The 10,347-nt window shown below is 43.4% G+C and overlaps 2 protein-coding genes across 4 annotated transcripts in view; both read right to left on the reverse strand.

Moving 5' to 3' along the window:
- LOC111934855 (axonemal central pair apparatus protein HYDIN-like) overlaps positions 1-1,642 on the reverse strand; it is a 57,185-nt gene extending 55,543 nt beyond the window's left edge. Inside the window, exon 1 of the mRNA XM_086847692.1 lies at positions 1,315-1,642. The gene's annotated coding sequence lies outside the window, so the exon portion shown is untranslated. The remainder of the gene's footprint in view (positions 1-1,314) is intronic.
- A 64-nt stretch (positions 1,643-1,706) lies between these two features.
- On the reverse strand, positions 1,707-9,998 carry LOC147650787 (hypoxanthine-guanine phosphoribosyltransferase-like). Of its 3 annotated transcripts, XM_086847693.1 has the most exons (9): positions 9,627-9,764; positions 7,058-7,392; positions 6,403-6,509; positions 5,780-5,963; positions 5,378-5,440; positions 4,539-4,621; positions 3,497-3,543; positions 2,747-2,823; positions 1,707-1,835 (listed from the first exon to the last, which is right to left on the reverse strand). In XM_086847693.1, exons 2-9 carry the CDS (start codon positions 7,196-7,198, stop codon positions 1,788-1,790), a joined length of 750 nt encoding a protein of 249 aa, XP_086703819.1. In that variant the 5' UTR covers positions 7,199-7,392; positions 9,627-9,764; the 3' UTR covers positions 1,707-1,787. The 3 variants fall into 3 exon arrangements, with proteins under 3 accessions (XP_086703819.1, XP_086703821.1, XP_086703820.1); XM_086847695.1 differs by lacking the exon at positions 7,058-7,392 and having other exon boundaries at positions 9,627-9,998; XM_086847694.1 differs by lacking the exons at positions 7,058-7,392; positions 9,627-9,764 and having other exon boundaries at positions 6,403-6,612.
- Between the last annotated feature and the right edge of the window lie 349 nt (positions 9,999-10,347).

A 10,347-nucleotide genomic window follows, 5' to 3' on the forward strand; every position in this document is an offset into this window, starting at 1 on the left:
CCAGAATCCAATTCACGGCAGACTCAAGAGATACACTGATGCTAAAAAATTTATATTACTTAAAAGTAGCCAAGTGCTTGTTTGGTGTGAGTAGCTAGGACTGTTAGGCCTCTAGTTGAACTATATGGCTATGTTGTGCAATTCCAAAATGAATCACACTGAAACCTGGAGCTAAAAATCTGAATAACATTAATAATAGTTAGAGCAGACTGTAAAAGCTGTAGCTTTAATATTATTAGATTCAGTATTATACTACTACTACTATTACTACTACTACTATTATTATTATTATTATTATTATTATTATTATTAATTTAAATATTAATATTATTTTAAAATAGCTAGAATGGACTTCCTCTTCTTTAGGCTAAACACCCCTTGCTCTCTCAGCTGCTCCTCACAGGACGTGTGAGAGACTGGAATGTTATGGCTAATGGCTTAAATCTTGTTATAAAGCATTTTTTGCCCGTTGTGACAAATTTGTATAAAGAAGCTGTGACCACCAAAGCCCAGCCTTCCCTAGAAATGCCTGCTGACTGGAACTTTGGACTGTGAGTTAAGCCACCTCTCAGGAACTTGAGACAAACTAGAGGTGACACTATTGTCCTATGATCTCAGGTCTGGGGAGAAGTCAACAACACTGAGGGAGAAAAATGTATCCACACCAAAGCCAAAGGCAGCAGCTGTCCTGAGAATCAGCTCTGTGTGGCTTCAGGCTGGGGAAGTCGCAGGCACAGACTCATCTGCTGAGGCCAGGTTTGCACACAAACCTCCCCTCAACAGAGGGGCAAGGAGGAAATTTTGGCCGTGTGGCATAGGCTCTGGTAAGAGGCAGTGCACACCCATCCTCCCTCCCACAAAGCGGCTCAGCTCTAAAACCTCCCCCCACAAGAAGGCCACATGCAGGGGACATTGCCATGAGGAGCAGCTGAGGGGGTGTCACAACCCATCCAAGGCCTCCAGCGCGCCCCCAGAGCCCTGCCTGAGGCCTTGCACCAGATGAGTGCAGGGGATGCAAAGTAACACACCAGATCCGAACATCCACAACACAATTCGGGGCACAGATGTGACAAAACCAAAAAGTACAACTTTAGTCCATCTCTGACTTCAAACAAAATTCGGCACTCCCTCCCAGAGACCAAAGCCCCGCGAATTCGGGAGTCCCTGGCAGAAAGCAAAGCCCCGCGAACTCGGGACTCCCTGTGAGAGCAATGCAGCACGAAGTGCCCCGCACAGCCCCATTCCCTGTGAACAATTCCCCTGGCGAGTGGCCCAGGGGAGCCGTGTGCCCGTGCCCAGGCTGCGCACACCCACCGAGGATCGCGGTCTCCACGCAACTGAGCCTGGAGCAGCAGCGCCGCGGCCGCTGCGGCCGCGGTTCCCCGGCAACCCCGAGCCCTGCCCGTGCCCCTGGCTTCCATCTCGGCCTCCGCTCGAGGCCTGTTCCGCCCTCGGAGCTCCCTCGGGCCCCGCCACGAGCCGAAGGAATCCGCTGCGGGGCCCGGAACGTGCCGGGCACGTTTCTCGCTATCGCCAGAGCCCCGCACCCAGCTCCTGCTGCTGCTGCTGCTGCTGCTGCTGCTTCCAGCAGGAAAAATCCCAGCGTCTGCAGAGCTCGTGTTCAGCGCTGCCTACACGTGGCAATGAGCGAGCTGCAGCTCCTGGCACTAACGGGGAGCTTCTCCTGCTGCTCAGGGACACGCAAGGAGCAAAAGTCATTTCCTGATGGCATGCTTTAGATCACCTCAGCAGCAGCCAGAAATCAGTGCTCCAGAAGACTGAGATTATCACATCCTGTATTTCTCTTTGGCCTTCTCTTTCAAAATACAGATGTGCTACAAGAAAAAATAAAAAGTACAATATTTATCCATCTCTATCTTCCAATGAAGTGTAAGACTGATTTGCAGCTGTATTCCCAGCACTGCACTCAAAACACACTACAACCCTAATAGTTGGAAGTTTCCTACTTGCAGTAAACTCCAGCTCTTAGTATTCCTTGCAAGTTTATTTGTAATATATAGGTTTATATATTCGAAAGAACTTAGGTTTCTTAAATTACTGCATGCTCCTTAATGCTGCTGAGCAATGGCACAGACTGTTTGTGTCTTCAGCAGGACTGGTTTGTCTTAGGAAAAAGGCTTTGAAGTAAAAAACTTTCCCAGTTAAACAGAATTAAGGAAGTACTTTGGAAAACAAAGGAGGGAGAATGATCAACCCTATCAGTTTATGATGTTTCCAAGGCCACTACTCTGTGCAGCCTGAAGAAGCTGTAATGGAATAAGGGAAGAGTTCTTACAGACATGTAAGATGTAAGACATGTTATCCCTAAGTGTATGGAAGACCTTCACACAGAGTCCCTGCAGGGCTGCTTTAAAGACCTGGTGACTGAAGAGCAACATAGGGTTGAACTAAGTCAGACAAATATCCAATCAAAGTCAAATGACAAGTTATTTTCAGATGGGGTCACAGATTGTGTGCTGCTCACCATCCTGGGGGCCCAGAATGTTCTGCAGCACGGCTGAGCCGTGAGACTTGTGGAGTAGAATTATAAAAAGGTGAAGCACAAACATTTCTCATGCACCTACACTGCATTACCAACTCGGCACCTTAAAAATGGTTTTGCTCCTTTATTGGAAGTTTCTAGCTGGAGTTGAAGGTTTTTTAATTGTTGAGAAGCTCTGAGTAGAAGCAAATCTTCTTGCTGGGTACCTGATACTTGGCAGTGGAGGAATGTGCATGTACTTACATTTAGATCTCTGAAGTATTCATTGTAGTCAAGAGCATATCCAACCACAAATTGATCTGGGATTTCAAAGCCTGTATCTGTAAGAAAATACAGTTCTTTTTATACTTCAGTGGTGTAAGCAGCTTTTAAATGCAGAGTTTGTATTCAACACACACTTGAGCTAAGAGTAAAAGGCATCATCTCTTTCAGGGTGCTTCCTTAAGAATCTGAGCTATAAATTGATGACAGAGGTTAGAATCTAAACCATTCCCATCAGTCAGTAATATAATTAAGGTGTTAAGAGAATTCTGTTTATTAACAAAATAATTGTTTAACACCTGGTTATGAGTTAGTCCTGGGAGAAGAGACAAGGAATGAGATTTTACTTGAGTGAAAGTAGATGAACCGTGATTCAGTAGGACTTTTCAGTTTGGAAACAAGGCAAGTTTAATAATGCAGAGTCAAAACAAATGTCCTCCAGGGCCAAAGCAAAGCAACACACAGTTAAGGTTTGATTCATTTCTGCTATCTAAATAGTTAAATTTGTGTATCAAATAGCTAAACCTGCACTGAGGCCAGCCAGGGGAAAAACAGAAGGTGGTCATGAGGCCTCAGGATGCCATAGCTGGACATCAGTTCACAAGTTTTTATGTAGTTTCTCCCCATTTCTCTTGGCCTTCATGAAACTTCTGTGCAGTTGTCAGATGTGCTTGCCTGAAGGGAAATGGTAAGACTGTGTTTTGGAAAATACTAGAAAAACATGGTACTTACAGTCTGGTCTGTAACCTGGACTCTGACATGTCCTTTTGACGAGCAGGCTGTAAGGCAGAGCAGAGAAGGTTGGTTTTTAAAATATGTCTAAGCTGTAGACTTCCCTTCTGCCACGCCTCCCCATAAGCTTGTAAAATCATGCCATTAAATTAAGGCAGTGAGATTATTTCACAGAAAGCAGTAGTGTTCAGCCTTGTCGTGGAGGGAGAAGCAAAGGCTCTGATCTAGGTTCATTCTTTATGTCCAAGTGGCTCTAGTTTGTATTCAGTTCCCTCCAATCCTGGGTCTCAGGTCATTGCCCTTCCATGGAGCAATGCCTCAGGACACTGGAACAGCACAGAGGGGGAAGCATGTCCAAGTGGCTGGGAATGATTTTAGTGGGGAGGGAGGGAGGGAGAAAAGGACATTTCTTCTGCAAAATCTTATCTAGTCTTGGTTTGCCTGTGCCCTTCAGAAAAAACTGAGAACCTCCTGGACAGTCCCTAGAAGGCCTGTCTGAATAACTGGTGCATAAAGCAACTGTTTTTATAAAGCATTGTGATTACTTGACAGACACAGGGATATTCCACAAAATTTCCTTTTAGAGACCTACTACAAGCAGATCTAGAATGCTGCTTGAAGTCATCTTCCAAGTGCTGACAGACTCTTAGATTCTGGAAACTTCTAGAGTTGAGGATAGTAAGGGATATTCTGAGTGTTGTCATTCCAGCATTAAGGCAACTGAAGGCGACGTTAGAAAACTTACGGAAGGACATCAATTTCCTTCAGCCATAAAGTAAGAAACAGGGAATCCATCAGACTTTATGGACACCATAGAAAGAGCCATCAAACCTTCCTTTATTAATTTGAGCAGTGAAGATGGTAGTGCACAGGGAAATTTCCCAGTTTAAGAAACACTTAATTTTCCAGCAGCTGGGTAAGGATTGCTTCCTGCATTTGCTTTCTCCCCCCCAAACTTCAAGCCAAACAAGCACTTGGCAGCATACAATGACTATTCACCCAAATGATTTGAATATGTTAGTTAGCAGCTATATCCTTGTACCTTACAACTTTTACCATCCTTGGTTTCTTGACTTTTAGTTTTGAAAGCAGTGCTTTCATTGTTCTACCAGTCTCAATAATGTCCTGAAAGTGATAAAAAAATAAATTATCCTTCAAGTTTGAAAGGAAAATCAGACTGTCAGTGGATTAAATTAGAGCATACCAACCTGGCAGCCCAGTAACTTCAGTAATTATTATTTTATATCTAATATGTATTCATTTGAAAAGAAGGGAGAAAAGAATCTGTGTCATTCCACCCCTCCTTCAGTCATTACTTACCTCAACTACTAACACATTCTGGAAGAGATTACATAGGGAAGGAAGGGAAAGAAAAAAAAAATACTTAAATGGCAATTTTCAGCAAACCAAACAGCCAAGAAAAGCACACTAAAACCCTCAGTTACAAGGAATTTGCCTTGATTTTCAAAGGAGATTGTCACTTGAACTACTGACTTGACTTTGGTGCTTACTGAAGAGTCATTTTGTAAGTATTTCTGAAAGCTTAAATATGGTGCTAAAGGCACCTGTGTCAGGTCTGTATATTGCTCTGTGTACAGCACCAGTACTCCAGAAGCACTGAATGAGTCAGGTGAGTGTGGTTCATTTCTGGGGGTTCTGGGATAAAATGGGGAATAGGACCTTTGGGAGCATTCATTGCTGATCACTCCAAGTTTCCACTGAGATCAGTGGGAATTATTCACTGCTTCAAAGCCCAGCATTTTAAATCAGTGTTAAGAGGCTGGAAGTATGCAGTATCAAAATCTTCAATAAAGATGGATTTCCTGGAAAACACACAAGAAGAGTTGTTTTCCTTTAAAAGCTTAAGATGCCAATTCATACCTTCCCACTTAGTGTAGACAGCTCCTCACCAATAAAACTGATTTTTTCTGCAGGTGACTCATTCTAGAAGGAGAAAGAAGAGATGGAAGTCACATAAAGCATGCCCCAAAGTGTTGTCCTGGATTTGTTTGAAAGGTGAGCTGCTCTTGCTTCTTACAAGAGGAAGGAGTTGGAGATCTGCCCCTGGCTTTGTCATCTTGAGTGTTCTGCTATGTTTATCCCAGTGAATATATAATATCCACCCTTTGGGGCAGATCAGTAAATCAGTTCCTTTTTAGTATGTAATTTGAAGAGAATGTACACATAAACTCAATTTTTGGGGGGTTCTCACACAAACCACCAGTATTTAGAATGCCAGTCTATGGAGAGAGTCAATTTTCCAAAGAAAAGAAAGTCACTCACACAGTAGCTTTTTATTTTGACAAAATCCACGGTAACGGGCACAGATTTTTCACCATTTTGATTCAGTGCTTTTATATGGTCCAGCAAATCAGCAAAGAATTTATAGCCTCCTTTAAGGACACAGAGTGCAACAATGTGATGACTTCCCATGTCTTGCATGATATCTCTAGCCAAACGCTCTGTCCTGGGAGAAAGAAGGAAAAAAAAGGCAATTCTGGAAAGTGTTCTGTATATCAGAGCTGTTTGTGCATATATTAAGCAATGTTCAAGTAAAAATTCTGATCTTGCTGTTAGGTTTTTCTAACTAGCAAATTGTGAGCACAGCAAGTCGTAGGAAAATAAATTAGGTATTTGCACAGCATAAGCAGATTTAACCCATAAACACAAATATTGCAGGATAGGTGGGCTTCAAGAGAGGTGATGGAACATGGAAGCTTGACTGGGCTTGCAGAGGAATCCTCTCCATAAACCCCCTCTTATCCCAGACTTTAGGACAGAAGTGTTAGGGCTGCAGGGTTTCCCCGTTTCCCATGGGCTGCACAGGGCAAGACCTCAGGCTTTTTTCATTTGGAGGGACAAAAATGGGCATCACTGTTCCTGTTCTTTCCTGTTTACCCTCATACCTGTCCAGGATGAGTCCGTGAGGAATGAAGACTCTTTCTAAATCCTCTTCATAATGCTTAGGAATGCAAAACAGATTTTTGTTGTAGCCGCTGTCCTCATCTCTTATCTGCAAGGAAAAGGGAAATACATCTAAAACTAGCAACCAAGGCATTCAAGAAAAAGCTTCCAGTCTGTGACAGTGTGAAGAAAAAATTCCTCCCCTCCAATAATGTGTCAAAATAAAAATATTTCTGAGAGTTTTTGATCTTTCTGCTAGAACAATTCACAATCTGATAACTGGAGCTGGTGGCTGAGTTGTGAATGGAGTTGTGAATGCATAACAAGTACTTTGCCCCAGTCATGATGAAATCAATTCTTGGCTATCATCAACTCATTCAAAAAGCCACCCAAAATAGTAACAACCTTCCCCTCTTGTTCCATTTGCCCTTCTGCAGAGCTCAGTAGCTTGCTTGTGTGGTAGACAAGCGAAAATTAAAATGTAAGGCAAGGAGATTGGGATTCCAGGTCAGCATGTCACTTTGGGGTGCTGCTCTACTTTGACCATCGTTCTCCACTGGGTAAAAGAGAAAGCTTTGCCTTCTAAGCATGATTTCACAGCTGAACCTTTGACATTCCAGCCATTAACTCTCTCAGAGGACAGGGGAGATGGCTCACCCAAAAGGAGAAGCTTTGGGATGGCAGTGAGAAGAGGGGAAGCTGCAGAGGGTGCCCATGGATGGGAAGAAGTTGTGCTGTTTGCCCTTGGATCAGAGTGCTCCTCATCGTGGCTGGGGACTGGCCATGGCTACATCCCATAGATTTGGCCTTTAGCCCTTCTGCCTCCAGGATTTAGGGTTACAGTTCTTTATCCAACGTGCTGCTTCCAGGTGGTTGCACCCAGAGGTGTCTTGCATGTCTAGAAGCTCCATAATCCCCATTTGGGTTTCTCTTCTGGCCCCAAACAAATCTGTGTCTTTGGATTCTACCTCCCTTCAACACCTTGATGGATGCTTTGTTCATTTATAAAGTGGTGGTACAAAACCAGGCAAGGAAAAATAGAAGGAAGTAGAAAGAATTGTGAATAAGATTAATATGTATGTTTTAGAAATAAATTAAGAAAACCCCCCACAAATTCCTGAGATTTTTGTCATGCTGATACTGCCCTGCTGTTGTTAGAAATACAGAACTAACTGAAAGAAAAATTCAGAGCTGGCTCAAAGCTTCTCTAGTGAAAAACAGGTTATCTACATACCAGTTACATTCCACAGAACTCAGTAAAGCATCTTGCTAAAAGTGCAGACCTGTGGATTCAGCAGTAATAGCATAAAGTATTGCTAACACCAAGTTAACACCTGCAAACTCTTTACACAGATGAATTGTTTTTAATTCTCCTTTTCTTTGGCACAGGAGAGATGAGTGCTTAGGAAGAAAAGACAAATGGACTGTAGGAAACAGTAGCACGTTACTACTTGCAAAACTCACAGCAGCCAAAAGGAAATAACCAAATACTGCCATTTATTTTAAATTGGCCACAAATAGCTTCCTGCATTTAAAGATGAAACTAGAGCCAGGTGTTAAAGGAAATTTCAGAGAACAGATTATAGCAGCAAAAGGCAATGAAAACAGAAGCTCCTCCTGGCTGCACTAAGCACATTCTGCAAGTTCTCAAAATTGATCAGCCCTAATGGTCCAAGAACATGCAGAATGACCTCGCAGCTGAGCCCTGGCTGGGTGGCAGCAGTGCTGCTGTGCCTGGTTTAGTTACTGTTGTCTTTGTGGCTGAAGTCAGTGAAGTGAAAGCTTAAGTGCAGGACTGGTTTTAGCTCAGGTTTGTTGGTGCCTCGTTGATCGTGGAGAGACGCTGGCAGTGACACTGGGATGGGCTGTGGCTTGGGCTGTGCCAGCACTGAGAGCAGCTTCAGGGAGTGCAGAGCTGCTCATGCTTTGGTGTTTGGTCAGCCCAGCTGGGCAGCTCAAAACTAGCCCATTTCTGCCTCTGGGAGGCTGCTAGTGCTGGGGATGAGATTGTCACTGAATTAGAAGCATTGGTCAAAGACACTGATTATTTGAGACTACTGCAACACATAAACACCATCTCTGTATCATCTGAAGTATCAAAAAAAAAGCACCTTTAAGGACAGTCACTGACACCAGTATAAAAAGTGTTGTTTGTGTTGTTCTGTTTTGGTTTGTCTCCAAGATTCCCATGTCTATTGCATTCTACTTAACTGCAGCTTAAATTCAGTGATAATTCTCTCTGCAATTTCAGCAGCTTCTTGTGCCTAATCATGATCCTAACTGCGGTATTTAATGGACTTCAGCTTGACAATCTGCTTTTGCATTTCTAAATGCACAGCATTTCTTCTGCACAGCAAGGTAAGTTCAGCCTTCTTAGCAAAGCTGAGCTTCCTGCTGCACTTGATGAGTGACACTACAACTGCTTCAGCTCAGGTGAGGGATGAGCTTTGTCTGTGTGGGTGTAACCGTGCAATAAAGGTAATCTTGAGGCACACAGATGTAAATAGTCATTACTGCTTAGAGCTCGTCTAGCAGTGCAGCTTTGTAGCTGTTACTTGGTTTAACAACTCTGCTCAGTGAGAGTCTTGGGTACAAACAATATCTGCTACAATATCCTCTGTCTGAAGCGTTTCTTAAAGCCTAATGGAAGGTTCAAAACCAGAACTTGAAGGATTGCATCAGTTTGAGCACCACAGCAACCTGCCTTACAGGCTCATTAAATCCTTTGCATTGTGGCATATTGCTGAATAATACAGTGACAGCCCATAATATAAAGAAATCCACTAAACTATCATACAAAATCATTACAATTTTAAATCATGAGTTTACAAGTTGAGGAATTAATTGTTTCATTTAGTTTCAGTATCGTCTGTTGTTCCATTACTGATGTCGATTTCTGAGTTTAAGAAAAAACAACAAAATGAACTACAGCAATTTTGTACAGTAGAGGATTTCATAAGAATTCATAAGAATTGTTTCATCAGCACAGAATGAAAGAATATGAATAGAGGTATGTTAAAGTCAAATAATGTCATGCATTTGTAGAAAAGTGAGTCTATCAAGATGCCTCTGCTCTGAAAGCCATCTTTTCTGCCAAGTAAATAGAAGAACCACAGTCAGTATTTCTAATGCTCTGCTATTTTTGCTAAAGCTGATCTTTCCCCCCTTTCAGCCAAAGCCCCCTCCAGGCAAATAACCAAACACAAGGACATTATGCTTTTATTACCTGCAGTGCATGAGCCATAATTCCCTCTTTGAGCTATGCTCTCGCAGAATGAGCTGGTGTTACTACTGCAGTTTGGCTTGCTCTGTTTTAATCTTCCAGTCAGATCATGACTTGCTTCTCAAAGGTCAAAATTGCCATCTTTTGCTGTGGCGGTGTCGATGGCAGGGGTGCCGCCACTGCCCTGAAGAAGCCGTCCTGAAAAGGACTGCCCAGGGCCACAGGCACGTCCTCTGCCTGCAGAGTCAGCTCAGCTCAGCGGCAGCGTGCAGGCAACACGGAGAGAGAGACTGGAGAGCTGGATGGCATTCCACTGAGAAATGGCCTTTATTATAGCAGGGCCCTCAGTGAACAGAGCCAGTGACAGCAGCTCCTGGAACTGGGGAAAAACCGTGATATTTATAGGGAAGGAGAGGGGAGGGGGAAACTGGGATACATGGATCGGGGTGGATTGATAGGGAGGGAAACCAATGGGGTGGAACAAATTAACATGTTCAACTCCAAGGCCTCTGGCAGTGACACTTTTTCTCTTCATGACATCAAAGTGTCTGGCCTAGGGAGAAGCTCTCCAGGGGAGAGCCAGCATTTGGAGGTTGGCTGGTTCTTTGGCCTCCACTGTTTTTCCTGCAGGAAGTATTCCTTCCTTCTGCTAATGCAATGACATCACAATCCCAGGTTCTTACCTAATCAGATTAACCAGAAATAAAATGGGTTTGAGCTCTGC

The sequence above is a fragment of the Cyanistes caeruleus genome, chromosome 12 (genome assembly GCF_971803275.1).
Source record: "Cyanistes caeruleus chromosome 12, bCyaCae1.hap1.1, whole genome shotgun sequence".
Lineage (NCBI taxonomy): Eukaryota > Metazoa > Chordata > Aves > Passeriformes > Paridae > Cyanistes > Cyanistes caeruleus.

Bases quoted from the DNA above. Each gene is read 5' to 3' on its own strand.
- LOC147650787 (XM_086847693.1), bottom strand. From the start codon at position 7,198: ATGGGATGTAGCCATGGCCAGTCCCCAGCCACGATGAGGAGCACTCTG. The intron at 5,964-6,402 runs GTATGAGGGTAA...TCTTTCTCCCAG, and splicing joins CACGGACTCATCCTGGACAG to GACAGAGCGTTTGGCTAGAG. The intron at 2,824-3,496 runs GTAAGTACCATG...ATTTTCTTACAG, and splicing joins TCCAGGTTACAGACCAGACT to ATACAGGCTTTGAAATCCCA.